Genomic DNA, 22,303 nt, shown 5'->3' on the forward strand with positions numbered 1-22,303 from the left:
TTATACTAAAGCTTGCAAATCTAAAGCAAAAAATGAGATAGTTTGTAGAAAGTAGGAGAACATTTACTTGTGAGGTGAGCAATAATGAGGCCGAGTGATAGATAGTGCGCGAGGGGCCAGGGTCTCCCTCTTTTTCCCTTCCCCATCACATTTACCCTTCTCCATAACTCTGTCCCTTCTCTCCTTTCTACATTTTCACCCTCGTAGTGCCCTCATGCCGCAGTGATGCGTGCGATGATGAGCCGTACGGAGGAACAGAGTTGATCCTACTGCTGGCTGTTTTACAAATTAGCTCAAGGTTACGATTAAATCTTTCTTTTTATTTATTTCTTTTACATTGCAAAACTTTTCTTTTTCATTTATTTTATTTTTGATAGTTTTTCGAACTGTTAATACGAGAAAAGATTACTGTTACTTTATCATCTTCCACGAAAAAGAAAAATAAGAAGAAGAAGAAGAAGAAGAAGAAGCCTGTTTTCCAGAAGACTCGAAAAAATCAACGCTTTCAAAATTCTTCGACGTTTGTAAGTTTTTTCTTTGCATGACCTAATAACAAATGAGCATTTTATTCTAGTTCAGTGTCATATGGTAATAAAACGATAAAAAAAAGACGTACTTTGATAAGAAATGTTTTATCAGAGGGACGGATGTGGAAAGTTCTTTTTTTAACATATCGTCACATCTGCTTGCTATTTTGATTAATTTCATTCACTTTTAATGATATATAATATATAATATTTTTTTTTACACGTATATCGATCGATTATGTCTATTTTAATATCGCTTTTGTCAATTATTTGTAAAATAATACTTTTATATTTATTTTAGAATTATTTTCAACTCATTCGATCATACGTTTTACAATTTTCCTAATATCTATAAAAATATCTTTAGAAATTATTTTTGAAAATCGATTACGAATGACCTATCCTATTAATTAATCTACGAACATATTCTTAAGAAAGAAAGAATAAATTTATTATTATTATTATTATTATTATTTAGGAAGAACGTAAAAGAAAGGTATCTAAGGTTGATATTGTTTATAAAAATAAGAAAAAAAAGAAGAAATGTTCAAATTTGTTAAGCTCTGTCATGTTCATAAAAGGATAAAATTAACTTCAGTTAGTCTAACTCTATATCCGTATTATTATTAATATTTGAAAGATAATACTTTCAGCTTGGTCAAGTTTTTTTTTCTTTTTTCTTTTCGTTTATAAGTTTTATATATTTAAAATGACTTATAGAACCGCAACACAACTGTTGCACATGCAACATGCTATGACGTGGGCATACGAGCAACTCTTCAAGGAAAAGTCGATACTCGCGTTTTTATCTCTCTCTCTCTCTCTCTCTTACTCTCTCTAATTCTTTCTCTTTCTCTCTTTCGTTCAAGTGCAAGCTCTGTAGGATACATAGAATGACGGTCAGCGTCATGAGCTTTCGATTGATCGTCCTTCAACGAGCGTAATACTTTCGCATTTGCTTTTTACAGACTCGTATGTAATGTCAAACAGCAGAAATTTCTATCTTAACAAGTTGACCGCTTAAAAATTATATATTTTTTCTTTTTCTTTTATTTGCAACGAGTATTAAAATTCTTAAAAAACTAAATGTGCTCTTTCATTTGAATTCATTCTATGAAATACGTATAATTTTCCAAACAGTAGCTGTTAATTGTTATTTTTAATAGAAATATATGGAATAACTTTTATTATTTATTTATAACTTTTTCTTTTATATTTTTATCATTTTTACAAAAATTTGATTCTTTTCTTTGTTCACTAAGTTTTCTAATAATATATAATTATTAATTAAATAAAAAATAAATAAATAATAAATATTTTTAAATTACAAAAATAAATAAAAATATATATTATTAATATAATAATGTATATATTATTATTATATATAAATATATAATATAATAATAATAATAATAATAATAATAATAATAATAATAATAATAATAATAATAAATATATACACAGTAATAAGTATATATAAATATGAAGGAAATACTTCTTATAGGAATCATCATATCGATTTTAGTAGACGTAGACTTTAATAGGAAGTTTCTAACATATACCAATACACATTTCTCTATAATATCATGAACGATAGAATTACGGAGATATAAAAACTTGTTATCTATTTCTATCTAATTTCTCCTTTATTAACAATCTACCCCCGGTGAAGATATTAACTAATCGAGTTTATTCAAAATTGAGTTTTCCTCTCTTCCTTTCCTTCCTATATTCTTCACTTTTTGATATTATCTAATTTCCTGTGAAGCTTTTTTATACAGTTAAAATGTTTTTCAAATTCGATTATAATTTACCTGATACAATACAATTTTAAAATTACAAAAATTCTAATAGATCATACAAAAAGAGTTTACCCTATATTTAATTCGAATTTTTATGTGATAATCTTTAAAAAATAATTTAAAAAAATAAATTAGAGTGTTTAATGTCGATCTAAAGTTAACGTTTATCTGATCAAAATTATCTACTGATGTTTTTGATCTTTTTTAAATTACAATAAGGATCGTCATTTGTAAGTATCTTGTTTTTAGAGGAAGGATAACATGACGCGTCGGTGCTTTTTATCTTGTACGTCGATCGTTCGATGGAACAAACCTTTCCCATGACGTATGTACGGTGTTTGTGAGCTGGGATATAAAGCGTGTAAAACGTATTAGCGCAGTTATGGATATGACCATGGGGGAACCACAAAATATAGGAACACGTTGGGTTTGTCCAAACGATCGACACTTGGCATTAAGAGCTAAGTGAGTTGATTTTATAATAATTATTTCCAAAACGATCCATTCGATTGATAATATTTTTATTATTTATTATCACCAATTAATTTTTCCCTTTTTATCATCCAGATTACGAACAGGTTGGTCAGTAAAGACAGGATACTTGGACTCGGGATGGAACAATTATTCAAACGTTGGTGGTAACAACCGTGCCAACCAATCTTTCGTATTGACGGAAGAAGAACGACGTACAATTATACAAGTAAGCAATCTTAAATCTATAATTAATTAAAAAATATTCATTTAATAAACAATTTTGTGCCTATTAATAACAAAAATTAACACGAACTTTTTGAGTCAACCCCAATATTAAATATCAATTTTTATTTCGTATAATTTTGCTTTATTTTGTCACAATCTTCTCTTTTTTAAATAACTTTCGCTAATAAATAATAAAAAAATAAAAAGTGTCCGTCATTTTTTTTCTTATTTTTTTTTCTTCTCCCCCAGGTGATTCAAAGAGCGGAGGCGTTGGATTTATCGGAGCAGAAACGCATCGGCAGATTGGTTGAGAGATTGGAAGACATGAAGCGCAACGTTCGCATAATCACTTCCAGCCGATCGGACGAACGAAGAAATTGTGGTAACCGATGTTCCGGTGGTACGCGTTGTGTCTGCTCTTGTGCTCTATGCGGCGAAAAATTCGGTGCAGTATTAGGGGCCACCCCAACGTTTTGCAAAGATTGTAGAAAATACGTTTGCCAAAAATGTGGTAAAGAGGCAAATACACCTAATGTATTAGCTGTTACCTCTAATACCGAAGTAATATCTACGACTACATGTAACACGTTAGCGAATGAAACTTTACCGAAAAGAACTGCAATACAACGAATCGTACAGAGGTCGTCGAATAATCCACAAAAGATATTTCTTTGTCGTATCTGTATTGAGAGCAGAGAAATTTGGAAAAAGAGTGGAGCTTGGTTCTTTAAAGGAATGCCGAAGCATGACCTTCCGAAGAAAAAAGTACGTTTCGGTCAATCACATCAGATTCGTTAAATTGTTATTTATAATCGAACGTGCGCACGAGATAAATAAAAAGAAAGAAAGAAAAAAGAGAGATGAAACGTGAAAGAAGTTCACCGTTTAATTAACAATTGTTTGTATGTGTAGGAACGTGATTGGTCTCGGGCGGGTCAAAGGACACAGAATTCGTCTTGTAAAATCATCAGTGCTTGCAAATCTTTGGAATCAAATGAAGTTCAGGATTCCTCGTCGGAAGAGGAGGCTGCTCGACGTTTAGTCGGCTCAAATAACTGCTGTTCCTCTTCTTCTCCGAGCTTGCAAGGTATCCAAGATATCAATGGTCTTTCCAAACAGCAACAGATCACGCCTTACGATACTCAAACGGCAAGTGGCTCTTTCAAAATGGTATCACGATCGAATGATCGATCATCACCTATAGGCCATCGAGATGAGAGCCCTTCGACAACAACAATGGATAGGTTGGACAAGTCTTCGACATTTTCGATCTATTCGCAGTGCAGTCGTCTATCGCCATCCACGTCAGCAGCAACTTTGCGTAACGCGTCTCGTACGAATGAAAAAAGTACGTGTGATTTAAGAGCCGATCAACGTGGTGGAGACAATTCCATTGATGATAATGCGTCCATTGAGGAAATCAAATTAGAAAATAAGGGTGACGAACAGGCTAACTATCTCGAAGATTCTCGCGGTTCTGTCGATCGGTGTAAGGATTCTCAGGTACAATCAGTCAGGTACGTAGTAACGATGCTCGACAAAGTAGAGGTTTGACTTGGGCGTCTTGGACGCATTTTTGTAGACGGAATTCGCCGTCGACCATATCGCCGAGCACTCTGATGGAACGAATTCTGGAAGAGGCTTGGATGCACGAAAGAAATGCCGAATGCGAGATGAATGCCTCCTTAAATCGGACGAACGATCAACAAACTATCAGCACATGGTACGTGCATCACTCGGACTCACCAAGGAAGCAAACGCCGAATTACATCGAAAGTCGGTATCTCAAATTTATTGTTTTCAATTATTACTACCCTTTATCTGATAACTCTTACATCTCTTAATAAAAATTATCATAAAAACTTGTATCTAAATGAAATGATAAGAATATGTATATTTGTCCGGATCATTTAGTGAAGAGGTCAGAAACGGAGGAAAGCTTTGGGACTCTGGAAATCTCCTTGCTATACGACCCAGTGGCTCAGTGCCTCCAGTGCAAAGTGGAACGAGCATTGGGATTAAAGCCTATGGACATCCACGACCTCGCCGATCCATTTTGCAAAATCACCATACTGCCGATGGGAATGGGCACAAATATCAAGCCAATAAGAACGAAAACTGTTCACAAGACACGAGATCCAGTGTTCAACGAGACGGTGAACTTCTACGTTTCGAGAGATGCCGATGTACGAGTAACGATTATTACAGTGATCATTAAAGTTTTCTTATTTTAATGACCTTTCGCCAAAATGAGAATACGATTGAATGATCGCGACAGATGAAGAGTGGCAGAGCCTTACATGTCATGATACTTCAAGACGACCCCTGGGGAGAAGACTTTCTAGGGGAGGCGAGGTTTCCCCTGTACGAACTAGAACCGTTCCAGATGAAGCATTACAAAATCACCCTCCAAAACCATTATCCGGTCTGTTTGTATATTTGTTGGAAACATAGATAAATAAATATTATTTATTTAGATAGTGCTAGTTATTTAATGTATAACTTCATCATATTCCAACATTGTTCTAGGTGAGTCACGAAGAAGAGGCTTGGGATCTTCATCGAGGCAACCGAGGTCAAATACAACTAACTCTGAGCTACTGTACCCGTCGACGTGCTCTACTGGTTATTATTCACCAAGCTATGAATCTTTTGCCCATGGACAACAACGGGTTTTCTGACCCATTTGTGAAGCTATGCCTTGTAGAGAATGTGATCGAGAATCGACAACAACGAGGTCACGATCCTCCCGGACGTACCAGCACGAAGAAATATCCCAGCAAGAAACTGGCCGCAGGTCGCAGCTCGTACAGCACGAGCGTCAAATGGAAAACTCTCAGCCCAGAGTGGAACGAAGAGTTCGTTTTTGGGATTCGATTAACAGACCTCATGAAAGTCACGTTATGCCTCTCTATGTGGGACAAGGATTTCGGCAAGAGTAATGATTATCTTGGTAATAATGTTCATTTAATAATAACACAACGGCCATCCGAATTTTCTCCGTATTATCGATACATGATTTCGGTTTATGGCATTTTGTTTAGGAGGACTTGCATTAGGATGCAATAGCAAAGGAGCACGATTACGACATTGGATAGATGTCATCAAATTTCCTGATTATCGTCATCCCGCTTGGCACAATTTAACAGAAGTTCTTATGCCAATAGAGTAATATTTTTCAATGGCACAATTCATATGAAATTCTGTAGAAAAGTTGAAAATACCGATCTCAACATTGATGCGTTAAAGAGGCAATAAAAGGTTTGAGTCACATTAATAGGTATTGCCTAAGGAACCAACGTCTATATTGCATATTGCTGCTCAAATTAAAAAGTATTTTAAAAATAAGTATAATAAAGATAATTATAGTTAGTTTACCGAACTTATTCCCTCTCTTCTTTTTGTTCCTCTTTATTCTTTATTTTTCTATTTTCAAGCAGAATATTAAAATCATTATATTATATAAATATAAATTGTTATGCATTTATTATACGAATGTATATACATTTTGTTTATAATTCAACTTATCGTGTTACAAAATATGTGAAATAATAATAAAAGTTGTTTTCTTTTTTTTTATATGTACAATTATGTGTTTAATCGGTTTAAGAAGAAGAAGAAGAAGAAGATTCTTCCGAAGTATCTTCAGATTCTTGTAACCACTTGATAAAAGATTGTACTGCGTTTTTGACTTTTTTGATTTGAACATCATTAGTTTCATCATTGGATTCATACCATTCTAAAATTTTCTCTTCAGATAATATATCAAGAGTATAAAACAAATGCAATACATTTTTTAAATATGGTAACAATTCTTGGGTCATGCTAGCAACTTCTTCTATAGCATGTAAACAATCTTCTTGTGCCAGCTCAGTTTTAACGTAATTCAAAATAATAGGTTTAAAATAATTAATCATAACTTTTAAATTGTTATAATAATTCTGATTATTAATTGGAACTTTAGTCTCAGCCAAATAGTGTGATGGCAAAACCAATATTGCTTTTATGACGTTATATGTAACTTCCCGCATAGTAACGTTGTATGCGTATCTTGATGAATTTATTTCTAATATTAAATTGTCACAATTCAATTTATCTTGAAAACCTCTTAATAAACTATCAATAACTTCTGATAGGAATAAACTTGTGTCATCGAGAACCGGAGAACATTGTCGCGAGTTTTCATTCGTACTTGATTCATCCGTTGAATCGCTATCATATTCTATAGCTTCATTATCTTTAAAAAACAACAAACTTTCATCAAGATCTTGATCCTCCATTTTTGTATTTGTTAAGTTATTATTTTTCATTTCTAGAATGGAATCAATATATTGTTTTTGCGGATTAACGATCGTTTCCGTATTTAATATACATCCGTCCAATTTAGTATTTTGCTTAATGTCACAGTCAGAAAAAATAATACTATCCGTTATTTCACAACCACTTCCTATTTTGACGTTGGAGAAAATAAAAGAATTTTTTATAGTCGCCTCTCCATCTATCGAACAATTATTGCCTATTACAGATTTAGTAATAAAGCTTTTTTGTCCGAGTGTACTGTTTTCTCCAATTAAACAATCTTTTTCTAACGTGCAGCCCTTAGCCAAAGTAACACTTTTGTGCTTATAGCTGCTTCGAGATATAGAAACAAAGTTTTTTAATGGACCAAACATTCCTGGTGCATGCGGGTAGCCACGTCTCTGCAAAATATCACGACTTAGAGTATAGTATGCTTTCCATGATGTAATTGGTAAACTGTAATTGTCGGATCTCAATTGTTGGTAATGAATTCGTTCGCCTAGTATTTCTTCGTTCATTAAAACACCTTTAATAAAATCTTCCATTGTCTGTATGATATAAAAAAAAAAGAAAGAAAGAAAGAGATAATAAAATATAATAATTAAATATTTCCACATGTACATGTATGTGTATAAATATTGAACACTGTTTACTTACCTGAAAGTCAAAATTATCAGAAAATAGGACAAGTACGGCGGGTGAACATAAATATACATGTGTATCTATGAAACACGTGCTAATATCAACTTCGCTATTATCCAAGAACCAATTCAATTCTAATTTAACCTTCTTCTCGTCGTTTTTTAGTTTCTTATAAAAAAATATCTTATTATTGGCTTTGTTGGATACTACCAGAGCAGTTTCTTCTCTTAAAAATGAATCGTTGGTACTACCAACATTTCTAAGTAGCATCGTCATTGCTGCACCCTTATCCATGTTTTCTTTTTTACAATGGACATTTAAGTAATTTCGTAAATCATAGTTTAAAAATGCATCTCCTCTAATCAATATAAAATGACCGCGTATCAAGCACTTGGTGTCAATGTCTCTGAGAGCATCACCTAAAGATCTACATCCATCAGAAATAATTAAATTGATGATAATATCTTCGTATTCTTTTTCTTTAACATATTTCTTTAACAAGTCAATATGACTGCTACAATACAAAAATATTTCTTCTATTCTGGATATTTTTAAAGTTTCTATAAGATAGTCCAACAAAGGTACGTTCAAGACTGGTAATAACATGGTTGGAAATACATCCTGCACTGGAGTCAAAGCTGTTGTAAAGTCGTCAGTAAACACAACAGCTTGTAAAGCATCCTTTTTAATTAATTTTGTAGCCATGTTTTCTTTCACAATTTTATACCTCTTATAAATCAGATAGAAATATTTTCTAAATCAAACCCATATGCCAATAGCATATCTGTACTGAAAAAAATCAAACACATGTAGCTTAACTTAACTTAACCTACTATTATTATTATTATTATTATTATTAACTGACGTTAGGAACTCGAAAGTTCATTAACTAATATTGTTTATTTACGTCTTGGTCTACCCAGTGATCTTTTCCCATTAGGTACACCGATCAGTATTTTATACACCGTTCTAACTTAACCTAACCTAACCTAACTAAATTTAATTTAATCTAACCTAATCACACATGACATTATTTGTTTATATTCACTATTATTATCTTAAATGAATTTATTTAAAATTTGAAGTAAATATTAAACTCGATTGGTCAATTTTCTATTGCAATACATTTAACATACGAAAATAACGTTATTGTTGTAAAAATGTTCTTTTTCTTGTCTTCTTCAAAATTTTACCAGAAGTAAAAGATGGAATAAATATCCATAAACAAATAATAAAACTATTAATTATACCTTAAATCTTCAAGCGAATCAGTAGTACTGTCTTCTATTTTTTATCAATACTTTTCAAAAGTATATTTTAATAAAATTATGAAGTTGTTTTATTATAAATTAAATTGTTTTTCACTTTAAGCGTCAAGCAAAGGAAAATGCCGAGCATCTACTGTCCGTAAAGGATGCGCAGATTTCTTTTTTTGTCTCCCCCTATATGTATAACGAGAAAGTACAACTGCAGCGCTTCAATTAGAAAAAAGGGCGCGATTGTAAGTAGCATTTGCTTTCTTCTTGACCTTAAATGATCTTCTAACCGCGCGCTCTCCGCACTCTATCTCGAAAATGATTCAACGTATAAAAAAATTGTTGAAACAAAAGTTGTAGGGAATTTAATCCTCTACAATATTGATAATAAATACAAATAGCGAAAAACCCATAGGAAACGAGATATTTGCAAAAAATGTGCAAAAAATCGATTGTTGTGACTTTTGACCTTAGATTTTAATAGTCGCGTACACCCTACCATAGGTAGGTTTTGAGACAAATTTTAGGATGTCAAAATACAAGTTTATACGAGTTTATAGTTGGGTATCTCAAATTCCGAGATACTTACCTAATTTTGATTAAGATGACTGGACTATATGTAATATAAGTACTTTAAGAAATTAACGAACATTATATATGATCAAATCGTGAATTATTTATCTAAACTAATAATTTATTTAATAAATGCACGTGTTATGATAAAATAAAATATATATGTATAATAAAAATTTTATAACATTTAATTTTCAACATTACTGTTTATAGCTTGGAATTTCACTAGACGAGTTAACATTGAAGTAATGTATGGAACTTCTTTTTTTGAATCATTTTAATTCTATCATTAGCATTAATTTCATATTCTTCTTGAACACAACGACAGACTGAAGTAAGTAGAGTTAACAAATCATATTTTGTTCCAAATTTGTTTAATATTGTGCACAATTTTTCTATAAACCATGATCCATTTTCCGATTTTGACCACGAATAATGACCTATTTAGAAATTATTTTAAATTAATAAATAAATAAATACATAAAAATATAATTAAATAAAGGAAAGAGCATTTTAATTTTTTGGAATGTTTAAAACATATGATTAGAATTATAGCTTACCTGATATTGTTGAATAAGCGATCAAAAAGTCAGCATGATTTGGTAAACGGAATACTTCTTTATATACCTTTTTACTTTTATCAGGTAGTGTGAGTGTTTGCATTTGTGGCAAGGATTGCGTAGTTGACCTGACTATCTTCCTTTTTTGACAGGCTTGTATAAAAAATAATTTGGGCTTACCGGTAAGAGTACGGGTTTTCTCTTCATTATTATCAGTTTTGCCTGGTGTAAAATATGACCAAATAGAATTTGCTTTGTAACATTCATCTTTTGCATAAAGTATTCCTAAATCTCCATAGGTCAATATGCAAACTATTAAGCAACTGTGATCAGTGTGATTTTGTTTAGCAACTATAATAAAAATATATACATTTTTATCGATTAAAAATTATTACACATGTCCTTATATTATTTTAAATTTCATTTTTGTTTTAGTCTTTCTTTTAATACCTGCTTGTAATGTAAGTTTTATTTGAGTGGAAGTACAATCTTTATGTTCTTGAACTATGAATCCTAATGATTGTAATGTCCTCTTTAGATTTTTGCTATCTCTATCAGTTCCTGTTCGTGGTAGAAGATCTTCGCAGCAGAAAGTTTCATGATTAAATATAATTGCTAGGCCAGGTTTGTCCATATTGTAATGCACAGCAAATTTTTGTGTAGGCGATTTTATTGGAGATGAAGTAGTAGGTTGAATTTTGTTATCTTGAGCTGATCTGCAAAGATAACATAGAATATTTTCTTACATTTTAATTAAATTCATTTCATTTCAGTATAAAATAGTACAATTTACGAAAGTCATCTATTGAGAAGTCATGGCTTTAAATAAAAAATATAAAAATAATCGACGGTACCTTGGATCACCAAACGAATCGGGAATATCTATCGTTAATTCTTTTTCATTGATATTTTCTTTGGAGGACATTTTTCTAATCAATCTAATTGTTAATCACTTTGTGGAATATTAACAATAATGACTTACAACTGAATGTCACTGATTTAAAAGCGCGCGTCTTTTAACGTTTATCCGACGATCAATAAGACTGTTCGAGCTACAGGTGTGTCTATCTATTAATAATAATAATAATAATAATAATAATAATAATAATAATAAAGATAATAAATCAAATTTATGATTCATTGTTAACGTCGAAGACTTTGACTTACAGTTTTCATTTATCCTTTTTTTTCTTTTTTCGCGTTCAGCGCGATATAAAACTAGAAATATAATTTAAATTCTAAGTGCAATTATCCGATTTTAATCTTTTCCAATGAACGAACGAACGAAAGATAAGATAAGTTTTATTCTAAGATCCTATCATCCTTGATTCTTTTTTAATTTCAACTATCGTTTGAAAAAAGCGCTTTTTCTTGATAAACGTTTCTTCACTTTGTGCGCATGCGTGATATTACACAGACTTAATTTAGCGTTATAAATAGCGTAAGTATATATATAAAGATGAAAACTTATCAATCACAAAATAATTATTAATTTCATTTTGTTTCTATATTGCATATCAGATTTTATTTATATCATTAATTTTTGTAGCAAAAATAATTATTATATTAGCAATGTATTATAATGTATTAACATATTGTATCATACATATAAGCGCGTGTCTGTGCATCTATAAATTTCTTTCTATATGCAATCTTTTAAATATTTAATTCTTTACAAAATAATACAAATAAGGTCATATTATACGTAAAATTACTTAAAAACTAATAACTCTGTATTATTTACAAATAAAATCAGTAGTTTTTTATCTATATATGTAGACGATTCCGATAATTTATCGGTATGCACCTTAGTCAAAGGAATAATGAAATAATTAACAGTAAATAATATTTTACATAAGTTAATAATAATACTTATATAATATAAACTAGAAAATATAAATGATATATATATCATTATCATAATATATATTTATATATATATTATCATTGTAATATATATAAATATATATTATCATTAATATATACTTATCATATTTATCATCAAATATATATTTATATATATTTATATATATTCAACATATTCAATAATGATGATATATATATATATATATATATATATATATATATATATATATATATATATATATACTTCTCTATTAAAAATACCATTGAATATAACAAGAGAGCATATTTAATATTCATGTAGGTCCATGAACAGATGTCAAAAATTCATCTATATCCATATTATTTAGTAATACTCGTGGATCATATAAACGTTTCTTCTCACTCTATAGGAAAACAAAATTACTGTTTTTAGATAATTTCAATATAAACAGATATATAAAATAATAAATAGCCATTACTAACCTTTGGGTCTTCGTTAGTTTCCGATAATTTCCTTTTATGATTTTTTATGATTAAATTGTCTGAAATTAAATTTAATTACTTAATTCATATAAAAAGCAAAAAAATAAATAAATTCATACCACAATTCTATTAAATGTTATTTATAAAGAATGTAAAAAATTGTAATTACCTTTATCTTTTTCAGATTGTACTTTTATTTTTACTGATAAATTATCTTTATCATTTACCGATTTCATTTTATCTGTTGTTTTCTTGAATTTAGATACTAAAGGCTTGTCTACAGGTGAAGACGTGGCCAATGGTTTCGTGGAATCATTCTTTAAGATAAAGTTACTGTTTTTAAGATGAATATTACTCGATTCATTATTTTTAACACTAAGCTTTTTGTTGATAGATTTTTTCTTAGATATTGGATTCATATTATATATTTCTTGATAATCAGTAGCTGTCAAAGTTTGTGTGACTATTTCTTTGTAATTATCATTACTCAATTGAACTTTTACATGTTGCTTCAAGTCGCTGCTACCATATCTTCTTCTTCTTTTTTTAGTTGATACACTGTCGTCGTAAATAAAGTGATATACTACAGAACCAGGTCCAGTTGTATTTAAATTAACTTCTTCCTCGGATTGATTGTTGTCATTTTTTTCTTTACTATTATCATTTTTGCTTGCTGGTACTAATTGTAAACATTCAAGAACACAAGGTAATTCCTCCTTTGGATCTTGCGATTGAATAGTTTTTTCACTTTTCTTCTCTTCGTTATCATTCGAAATCTGTTTATTATCTTTCTTTTGAACTTCTGAATCTTTTGACAATTTTTTACTTTCCGATATTTTACATTTTTTGTCATTTTCATCGTCACTAAATAAATCTCGTTTTACTTGATTTACTTTAGCCTTTAATATATCGTTTACCTTTTCAACATGCTTTTTTAAACTTGTTTCGTTATCTTTCCTATTACACTTATCTTTTATATCAGTATCTTGTACAATTTTTCTATCTTTGTTAATATTAGACAGATGTTCTTTTGACGATTCTTGTTCATTTATTTTTTTATCATAATTCCGATCGTTTTCAACGACATCATTTTCAGATTTATTACAAGCAGCACTATATTCTCCTTCATTACTTTTTATTTCATCTTGTTTTCCTTGCACTGATATTAACGTATTAACTGTAGAATTTGTTTCCATTAAAACATTTTTTTTATTATTTTGAATATCCTTATTATATTTATTTAATGTAGTAGACACTTTTTTATCATTTTCTTCTTTTTTTATTTCTTGAATATTGGTAACATTATTACTTCCGGAAACTTGATTATCAGTATTTTCTCTATTATTGGTATTCTTATTCAAATTCTGTTCACATTGTTTTCCATCCATCTTTATCTTTTTCTCTTCACTCTTTATCTTTAATTTATTATTTTTATTTGCAGCATTAAGTTTTTTCTTTATCGATAATATATTTGATTTAGATTTACTTTTCGCAAAAATTGTATTAGATTTAGGAATTTGCTGAAGCTTTAGTATCATACGTTTACGCTTTTGTTCCAATTGTCTTGCGCGTTCATCTGTATGTATCATATGGTATTCAGTGAGTTGATGATCGCGTAATTCTGTTAATGGTATAAATTTTGAATTGTCAAACGATACATTTTGTATATCGATTATTTTTGCATGTTGTCCGATTTTATTCGTATTCGAAGTTTCTGGTATCGATGTATTTGTTTTTACTAATTTTTCATTTTCTGAGGTAATAAATGCAATTTTGGATGATAAATTTGTTACATTGTTTATGCCAGCTTTGGTACTGCTAGGCGTGACAGATATATCTTCTTCCGCTAACAGATTTTCATCCTTGGCAGGAGTATCTTTTAAAATAGATTCATATTGCTCTTCGCTTTTATTTATCAATATTAGCTTAGCTGGAGAAGATTCAGATCTGATTCTAATATTATTCATAGATTCTTTTTCAATTTCAATAAAATTAGTTGGCATATTCGATACACTTAATATGACTTTTTCTTTGGTCAAATCATTCTTCAAGTTTATAGATACATCTTGCATAGAATTGTTAGTAGGTAAATCTATTTTTGATAAAGAATCGTTACTCGTATCTGTGTATATTACATTAGAAGATTTTTTATACTTTTTGTTACACGACGTTGGTTTAGAAGTATCATTAGTAGTAATAGTATTAGCAGAAGAAGAGGAAGAAGAAGACGACGATGATGACGATGAAGAAGAAGAAGACGAAGATGTATAAATATTATCAATTGACTCTTCATGAATATTAGAAGATTTTTTATCATTCCGTATAACATTATTAACATTTCCATCATTGTGCACAGAAGTTGGGTTTAAAATAGCAGTTGTAGTATCTTTAGTGTTAGAAGATATTTTAAGTTCTTTGACAGCTTCATTCTTTGGCAAATTTTCTTTGATTACTTCAAATTGCGTTATTTCAAGTTTGGTTGAAATAGACGTATTATTACTGTAACCACTGTCTGTATTTGTGCATTGAACAGAGCACATCTTGGGATTAGTAACTGGTGTAACTAAATGTTTCGTCGTTCCACTACTATCAAATTTCATATCAACTTTAATCATTTTTTCAGAATCACAGGAATTTATATGTTCTGTAGTTGGTTTGTAATAAGATGATATACATCCGTTGTATATTCCTTTTTTGATAACATCGTGAGTATTTTCTTCGCAATGTTTGGGAGTCAATGTGATACAAGGAGTGGGTGGAAACTCTGGTGTCTTTATTAAACTACGAATTTTGATCGAATCATCGTGAATTTTAGGATATGACGAAATAAGATTGCTATTAGGACTAATTAAACGAGGCGTTGATGGTATTCCAGAAGAATTTTCAAATTTTTTTGGAGTTTCCAAATCTATTATATCAGTTATGGGTAAAATTTTTCTAGCGCATTCCACGGTAACTTTCAAAGGTTCAATTACTGAAATAATTTCTGCAGTAGATGATGTATCATTTATAACATTTGTCTCTTTTCTCGACTTTTTTAAATTTGTTTTTAATGTTTTTAATTGTACATACTTCTTCACTTTTTTCTCAGTCGTTTCTTTATTGTTCGTATTTCTTATAGTTTTGTTATCTATTACAGGAGGTACAGGACAAGTGGATTTAGTTGTACATGTATCCGTATTTATATTTGCCTTTTCTAAAATACAAGTATCACTTGTTTCTTTGTTTGTACTATTCAACAAATTTGAAAAAGCAGTATTTTGAGAAGATGACACTTTGTTTGTTTCTAATGTTTCATCTGATTTGTTTTTTTTAGCATCTTTCATGCTTGCCATTGATTCTTCTTTTTTTTCTTTGGCATGTTGTTTTTTATTTACATCAACAGCAGATTTAGAAATTTTAGAAGTTTTACGCATGATATTACGTTTAGAAGTTTTACATGTGATATTATTTTTATCTTCAATAACTTTCTTTTCTTTCTTACTTATTGTTGATTTAATTAATTTTTCATCATTTGCTTGTAAACCCCGGCGTAAATCTGCATCCCAACATTTAGTTGCAACCTTAGTAGCTTCTTCCGAATTATTTATTGGTATAGAAGAAGTTGTATCATCATTGCTTTTACATGGAGAAACATCATCTATGATTACTCCTACGCCATTACATTTTTCCCAATCTCCCATAAGTTTTGGAACAGGACTTCTAGTTGCTATAGGTATTTCAATAGATTTTGCATTATTTAATGTATTTTGAATCGTTGGTACTGTTATAGATGAATTACCTAAATGTGGAGATTTAAAGAGAGAAGTTCTACGAACTGATTTCATGGATCTTAATAATTTTGGAGTACATGTGGTGTTATCATTATCTTGAGATTTAGAAGCAGAATGTATTAACTTAGTCGGAGTACTAAAATCAAGTGCTCTTATATGACTTCTTCTTCGAGGAGTAGATAAACTAAGTCTATGTGATTTTGTTCTATGTTTTAATAAGGATCTTGGTGTTTGCTTAGTAATAACATCATTTTCTGTTCTTTTAGATGTCATTATATTCTGTTCATTATTTTCGTTTGTCGTAGACTGCGTTACCGTTTTAAAATTTTCCATAAGCAATATCTGATCGATATCTGACAAATTGTGACTTTGATTAGACTTATTAGAATTAAACTTCAAAAAAGGAGATAGTTCTATTCCTGATAAAGTTATATTTTCTTCTAAGTTAATTATAGGCATTGCTGCATTATTTAAAGATGTTTTTATACTATTTTCTGTACTATAAAGTGTTATCGATTCCATACTCACTAATTTATTTGTTTCTATTGGATCTAGAAAAGTAAGATTACATGTATTTTGTTGTACAGATTTGTCAACGTTTTCTGTAGTACTTGCTTTACTATCAGTAATATTTTCTACTGCCGGTAATTGTACCTTACTATTTGAATAGTTGATCATATCTTCTTGTATTTTTGGCATTGTCGTTGGCAATACATATTTCTGTGGTACATTGACAGCTCTAACATATAATGTCTCTAACGACTCTTTAGTTTTGTTACAATTTTTAGGCAGAATTGGAATAAAATGCGAAGTTGTATTAGATGCGATAGGATTAACATTTCCAATTGAGTAAGATGGATTTATAGTTTTAATATTAGATATTTCTTCTTTCGAACATAATATCAGTGTTGGCATAGTCATAATATCTTGTTCCGAATTGTTAGTATTACTTTCAGCTTCTCGTTTTACTCTTGAAAGTCGTGGTCGCTTGACCACTGATTTCTTCGTTTTAGGTTCCGTTTCTTTATTCGTAGTATCAACTTTTTGATTTTCTGTCAGCCCAGAACATTTTTCGGACAAATCAGTAGTATTACTTGTACTAGGTATAGATGTTTGAGATTTTTTTTCTGACTCTTTGTTATCATTTGTATTATTAGTCGTTTTATCATTTTCTGGTTTAATGTTTGTTATTTTAGCATTTATGATACTTAAAATAGCAGCAGCATTCTGATCTTCTAGAACATTTTGTTCCTTTTGTTTATAAATTTCATCTTCCATTCTAGCTGTTTGTTGTCTAGAAGAACTACGGAGTCTTTGTTTTAAAGGTACTTCCGTTGAACTTATTTTATTGGACGATTTAACTTCAACAACTGTACGTTCCGGTAAAGTAATAACATTATCAATTTCGAATCGTTTTTCTTCTGTTCTGTTAATTGAAATTATATTATATTATAATTCATATTATAAATTAAGAAGAAAATAGAATATTTACCTTTCAGTAGGAGTCGATTTAACGTCGATGTCTTCATCAGGACTTGTATCCGTTTCTATGTTTTTTCCAATAATTTCATCGAGAAATTGTTCAAATACTGGATCAGCTTCTGTTGCCTCCACTATTGATTTAATAGCGTTATTTAATTCTGTTACGACCGAGGTATTCAATTCACAGCCAATAGATTCATTAAAAATATCTTTAACATCCCTCATAGATATATCAGTTGGAAGAATTGCTTTATTTATATTTTCAGCAATACGTTCTTGTAATTCTGTTCGGTTTAATAGTTCCTTTGTCAACAACTGGGGAAAGAGAGAAAAAATAAAAAAATTATTTTTCAAATATACAAATTTAATACAATGTAAAAGAATTATACTTACGCTAAGATTTTGAACAGGCTCGTCGTTAATTTCCGATTCATAATCAATTAATTCGCAAGGAGTAGTTTGTACTTCCGTATTAGAGAAAGATAACAATTCTTCCGTATTTGTTCCCGTAGTACATTTTTCACTCAGATCAGTATTTTTTGCGTTGTCATTTTTTCTACATTTATCGTCATTAATCACGTTTGAATTAAAATTTTTAATATCAATATTATCGCCTAAAATATATATTTATATATATATATATATGTGTGTGTATATATACATATATATACATATATATATAATTATTTTAAAAAAACATCGTTAATAAATAAATAAACTTTTATAATGATATATTTACCTGTATGCACTGTTGCAACTTTCTCTCTGCTATCCGCTGTATGATAGCTTTCCGCAAAACTACTTTTCCTAGAACTACATTGATTTAATTGCCTTGTCGCACTATTAATGTCATTTTGTACATCGTTACATTTTTCCATATGTCCAGGTAAACTTTCAAGAGCTGTTGCTTCACAATCCAATGCTGTTGTCATATCATTATACAAAAGAAATATTTATTGTCAAATATGCAATTAAAATATTGAAATAATTGTTCTAATATAGATATATATTTAATTCTTAGATTTACCATTGCTCTATCGTTATATTGTTATAAATGAAATGTTTATTACTAAATATGCAATTAAAATATCCTGATAATTTTGCTAATAGATATATTCATTATATAAAATTACCATAATTGAATGGCAAGTCTGATTCTAGGAGTATTTGACTTGGCGAAGAGTCTTTATCAGAGTTAACTTTTAACTGTCGCTCTTTGTCGTTATGATGCTTTTTTTTCTACTACCTGACAATATCGGAGATCCACCTAATGATTGCTGGCTTGACTAGAATTTAATAACATTTCATTTTTTTATTTTCTCTTTTATTTATTCAAGTCTTAGAGTATAATCATTATTAATTCAATGTATTATTTATTTTTGTTATTAAAAAAATATATTACTTTAAATCAAAAAGATTGTTTACCTGCGTAGGCATATTGATATTTACAACAAAGCGTTTTCCTGCTTGTGTTTCTTCTATCAAAAATTTTAATTTTTCCAACAAATTACCGCATTGTTTTACGTGTTCGTTATCTGTGATTTTGTTCAAACGTTCCTCTACTAAAAATATAATCATAATAATGAAACTATTGGTAAATTCAATTCTTAGGATATCTAATTCACATGTATAAATATAAATAATTATTTCAACATACTCATAATGCTCATTGCTGAATATTTTTCGAAAATATCTATTAATGATAATCCATTTATACGAGTATTAAAACGCCTTCCTTTTGATAATACATTCCGACATTCTTGAAGATGTGGAGATGTTTCTAAGAATACTCTTGCAGCCTCATTGCACTCATTTTCTTCCAAATATCCTGATTATACGAGATATAATAAAAATATAAGTCAATTTTAATGTCATATATTTTTTATATTAAATGATTAAAATAACAAAAAGAAATGAACTATAATATATATCTTCACATATAAATTATTATTATCAAAAATTATACTACTATTGATGTTTATCATTATTTGTCTTTATACTTTATACTTTATATTCTTAAACAATATGCATTTTATTTTAACAAAGATAAACAAAAGAAGCAATAATATTAGCAACGATACTATTAATAGTATTAATTATATTTATTTTCAACAAACAAAAATGTTAAAAGTAAGGTTAACAAGAATGTTCATTATAATAATGCACAAGTATTATTTACCAAACACTAATCGAGCTATTTCCGAAGGTAACAAAGCTTCCATGATAATAAATATAAGATATTTATCAATTAACCGAGTACAATTAAATAATTAAAACATATCTTGAAGAAACAACTTTGAATTCACTAAACAACAAATTGCATCGTATGCATCTACGGCGTCTTGTGTATTCTTATTTGAAAGAGAGGTAAACGGTTTTCTTCTTCTTTCTTTTTTTCTCTAGTTTTATTTTTATAACCATAAACTGCAAGTTCAGCAAATGAGCGTCTATTTATTTAACAAAATTTAAATTCAAATAATATTTTTTTAACGAAGCTTTTATTCGATCTAAATTGAATCTATAAACACAAAGCTTTACATTTTGGTTATTAAACAAATACAAATAAAAGCCGACAAATGTTATCTGCGTATCTTATTTAATTGATGTTCGATTAAATACAAATTACGATCGATCAATCATTTAGATCATTATTTTAAATTTTTAGTTACAAATAATTGATCATCGTTGACAAAAACGATTGTATAATAAATAAACATCGTATAAGTTCTTTATCGATACCATAACCTATCGAAATCGTTGAAGAACCACTGTTCGAAATGTTCAATTGAATTGAAGTTAGCTACAGAGCTTGTCAAATTCTAGGAAAAATTTCTGTTGTCGTTGTCCTTTGCCGAAATACATCATTAAAGTAATATTATTCTGTAAATTATATAAATTTATAATTTGTAATTGATATTGCCACAGTACGTAATTAGAATAGTTTTGTATACTTTTGTTACATGCATACATATATGAATCGTTTCTTTGAAAAGTTTTCTAACTCCATTTATGCTCGAATCGAGATATTGAAAGATTGGAGTTTCAATGCAATTCAAATTATATTTATTTACAGGATACTAATTAGTCATACTGCTTAAGTATATTTAAAAGAGTTAAATTTATGGTTCCTATTAAATTAAAATGGCAATTATTAAGTGAATAATATACGTTTTCTTACAAAGAACGGAGTTAGGTTACTTTCAAAATTAACAACAAGATTTGTTATAAAATTTGAAAGAGTTCAAGTCCATTCAATATAATTTAACATGCTTCAAATTGAAAAAAGCAACACTCAATTTATTCTATAAACTACATTTTTCCCAATTGATATTAATATTAATCCTTTTATGTTTATTGATGGATTGCATGTTTATATTTGAAAATTGTTTATTTTACAGAATTATAAAATATGGGTACTTGGCAATTAGAAATTTTTAAAATGTCATTATATATGGCCTTTCCTGTAACAATGTTTCATTATTTTAATCAACCAGGAAATTATGAGCATTGGGTTAATAAGGTAAGGGAAGAATATTATCCTAAAGAGAATAAAGAACATCGCAGACTAATAGAAGAAAGTATAAAATTACATAATCAAAAGATAGAAGAAAAGGAATTGGAACTTATGCAACAAGCTATTAAAAAGAATAATCTATGAATTTAGAAGTACTGTACACTATGTAGATATATATTTTTCGTCCCTTTTTTATTATTGTGAACTGTGTATATTATGCGTATGTACTTTGTGATGGAAGAGATGGTTTATTAAATATCTTTATTAAAAATGATCACAAATATTGTTTCAAATTTTGATGATAAATCAATTTTAGTTGTATAAAAAATATGATATTTGTTTTTAATCTTTTAGGCACGGTTGAATTTCGCGCGATACTATTTCTCTGTACAGCAGAGTTTAACGAGAACTGTGTGTAAACAGTACAACAACAATACGTGACGAACAATGCTTTTCTTTACGCGAGTAGATTAGAATGAAGTTTTTAATGATTACATTATAATTTTTTTAAAAACATGATACACATACTTTAATTTTGGCAGTTTACTTTAATAATTAATAATACAGTTGATACACAAACAGTGAAGCCAGATCGTAGAACATTTCTACCCCTTCTCTCGAGCTCAGCACGCCTCGCACACAACGAAATGTTACGTGTCGATGTGTCGGGAAACCGAAAGAAGCCGAGGAAAGCCGAGGTTAGCTGCGCGACAGAGGAGAAATAATACCCCCACCACGCGCCGCGGTAATACATATTGTTTTACATGGAGAAATACATGGACATAATACACATTTGAACAATGTGTAAAACAATATGTATTACCGCGGCGCATGGTGGGGGTATTATT

At 29.5% G+C, this 22,303-nt stretch overlaps 5 protein-coding genes across 12 annotated transcripts; 2 read left to right on the top strand and 3 right to left on the bottom strand.

The window, feature by feature from the left end:
• The first annotated feature begins 145 nt into the window (after positions 1-145).
• LOC107065408 (rabphilin) lies at positions 146-6,400 on the top strand. 3 transcript variants are annotated; one of them, XM_015319067.2, is made up of 11 exons: positions 146-298; positions 378-524; positions 2,579-2,794; positions 2,897-3,029; positions 3,278-3,793; positions 3,941-4,545; positions 4,611-4,804; positions 4,943-5,214; positions 5,307-5,453; positions 5,558-5,981; positions 6,073-6,400. In XM_015319067.2, the coding sequence occupies exons 3-11, from the start codon at positions 2,712-2,714 to the stop codon at positions 6,198-6,200; spliced, it is 2,502 nt and encodes an 833-aa protein (XP_015174553.1). In that variant the 5' UTR covers positions 146-298; positions 378-524; positions 2,579-2,711; the 3' UTR covers positions 6,201-6,400. The 3 variants fall into 3 exon arrangements, with proteins under 3 accessions (XP_015174553.1, XP_089033772.1, XP_089033773.1); XM_089177646.1 differs by lacking the exon at positions 6,073-6,400 and having other exon boundaries at positions 239-524; positions 3,941-4,549; positions 5,558-5,936; XM_089177647.1 differs by lacking the exon at positions 6,073-6,400 and having other exon boundaries at positions 240-524; positions 3,941-4,531; positions 5,558-5,936.
• A 97-nt stretch (positions 6,401-6,497) lies between these two features.
• Positions 6,498-9,912, bottom strand: eIF2Bepsilon (eukaryotic translation initiation factor 2B subunit epsilon). 4 transcript variants are annotated; one of them, XM_015319083.2, is made up of 3 exons: positions 9,220-9,912; positions 7,985-8,753; positions 6,498-7,875 (listed from the first exon to the last, which is right to left on the bottom strand). In XM_015319083.2, the coding sequence occupies exons 2-3, from the start codon at positions 8,672-8,674 to the stop codon at positions 6,634-6,636; spliced, it is 1,932 nt and encodes a 643-aa protein (XP_015174569.2). In that variant the 5' UTR covers positions 8,675-8,753; positions 9,220-9,912; the 3' UTR covers positions 6,498-6,633. The 4 variants fall into 4 exon arrangements, with proteins under 4 accessions (XP_015174569.2, XP_015174568.2, XP_015174570.2 ...); XM_015319082.2 differs by having other exon boundaries at positions 7,985-8,758; XM_015319084.2 differs by lacking the exon at positions 9,220-9,912 and adding an exon at positions 8,835-9,143.
• Positions 8,729-12,488, bottom strand: LOC107065423 (caspase-1). Its single transcript, XM_089177599.1, has 5 exons — positions 12,469-12,488; positions 10,809-11,074; positions 10,359-10,709; positions 10,129-10,238; positions 8,729-8,758 (listed from the first exon to the last, which is right to left on the bottom strand). Exons 1-5 carry the CDS (start codon positions 12,486-12,488, stop codon positions 8,729-8,731), a joined length of 777 nt encoding a protein of 258 aa, XP_089033725.1.
• On the bottom strand, positions 10,946-20,260 carry LOC107065404 (uncharacterized). Its single transcript, XM_015319058.2, is given in 12 exon segments — positions 10,946-11,074; positions 12,486-12,607; positions 12,687-12,745; positions 12,856-17,885; positions 17,952-18,256; positions 18,335-18,555; positions 18,681-18,863; positions 19,075-19,173; positions 19,176-19,227; positions 19,367-19,503; positions 19,599-19,769; positions 20,121-20,260. Coding segments are annotated over 11 exon segments (6,390 nt in total). The 5' UTR covers positions 20,164-20,260; the 3' UTR covers positions 10,946-11,074; positions 12,486-12,517.
• On the top strand, positions 20,174-21,729 carry LOC107065433 (protein PET100 homolog, mitochondrial). Of its 3 annotated transcripts, none has more exons than XM_015319122.2 (2): positions 20,174-20,308; positions 21,340-21,729. In XM_015319122.2, the coding sequence occupies exon 2, from the start codon at positions 21,351-21,353 to the stop codon at positions 21,597-21,599; it is 249 nt and encodes an 82-aa protein (XP_015174608.1). In that variant the 5' UTR covers positions 20,174-20,308; positions 21,340-21,350; the 3' UTR covers positions 21,600-21,729. The 3 variants fall into 3 exon arrangements, with proteins under 3 accessions (XP_015174608.1, XP_015174607.1, XP_015174606.1); XM_015319121.2 differs by lacking the exon at positions 20,174-20,308 and adding an exon at positions 20,358-20,810; XM_015319120.2 differs by lacking the exon at positions 20,174-20,308 and adding an exon at positions 20,508-20,865.
• Positions 21,730-22,303: the final 574 nt, after the last annotated feature.

Source organism: Polistes dominula, unplaced genomic scaffold (genome assembly GCF_049000335.1).
Source record: "Polistes dominula isolate Pdom_NZ unplaced genomic scaffold, Pdom_raw_medaka contig_24, whole genome shotgun sequence".
Lineage (NCBI taxonomy): Eukaryota > Metazoa > Arthropoda > Insecta > Hymenoptera > Vespidae > Polistes > Polistes dominula.

Coding starts and splice junctions, on each gene's coding strand:
- LOC107065408 (XM_015319067.2), top strand. CDS start 2,712: ATGGATATGACCATGGGGGAACCACAAAATATAGGAACACGTTGGGTT. Junction 3,030..3,277: donor AACGACGTACAATTATACAA/GTAAGCAATCTT, acceptor CTTCTCCCCCAG/GTGATTCAAAGAGCGGAGGC. Junction 4,805..4,942: donor AACGCCGAATTACATCGAAA/GTCGGTATCTCA, acceptor CGGATCATTTAG/TGAAGAGGTCAGAAACGGAG.
- eIF2Bepsilon (XM_015319083.2), bottom strand. CDS start 8,674: ATGGCTACAAAATTAATTAAAAAGGATGCTTTACAAGCTGTTGTGTTT. Junction 7,876..7,984: donor CTGATAATTTTGACTTTCAG/GTAAGTAAACAG, acceptor TATATCATACAG/ACAATGGAAGATTTTATTAA.
- LOC107065423 (XM_089177599.1), bottom strand. CDS start 12,488: ATGGTATTTTTAATAGAGAA. Junction 11,075..12,468: donor ATGGTATTTTTAATAGAGAA/GTATATATATAT, acceptor TTATCTTTGCAG/ATCAGCTCAAGATAACAAAA. Junction 10,239..10,358: donor CGCTTATTCAACAATATCAG/GTAAGCTATAAT, acceptor ATTTCTAAATAG/GTCATTATTCGTGGTCAAAA.
- LOC107065433 (XM_015319122.2), top strand. CDS start 21,351: ATGGGTACTTGGCAATTAGAAATTTTTAAAATGTCATTATATATGGCC.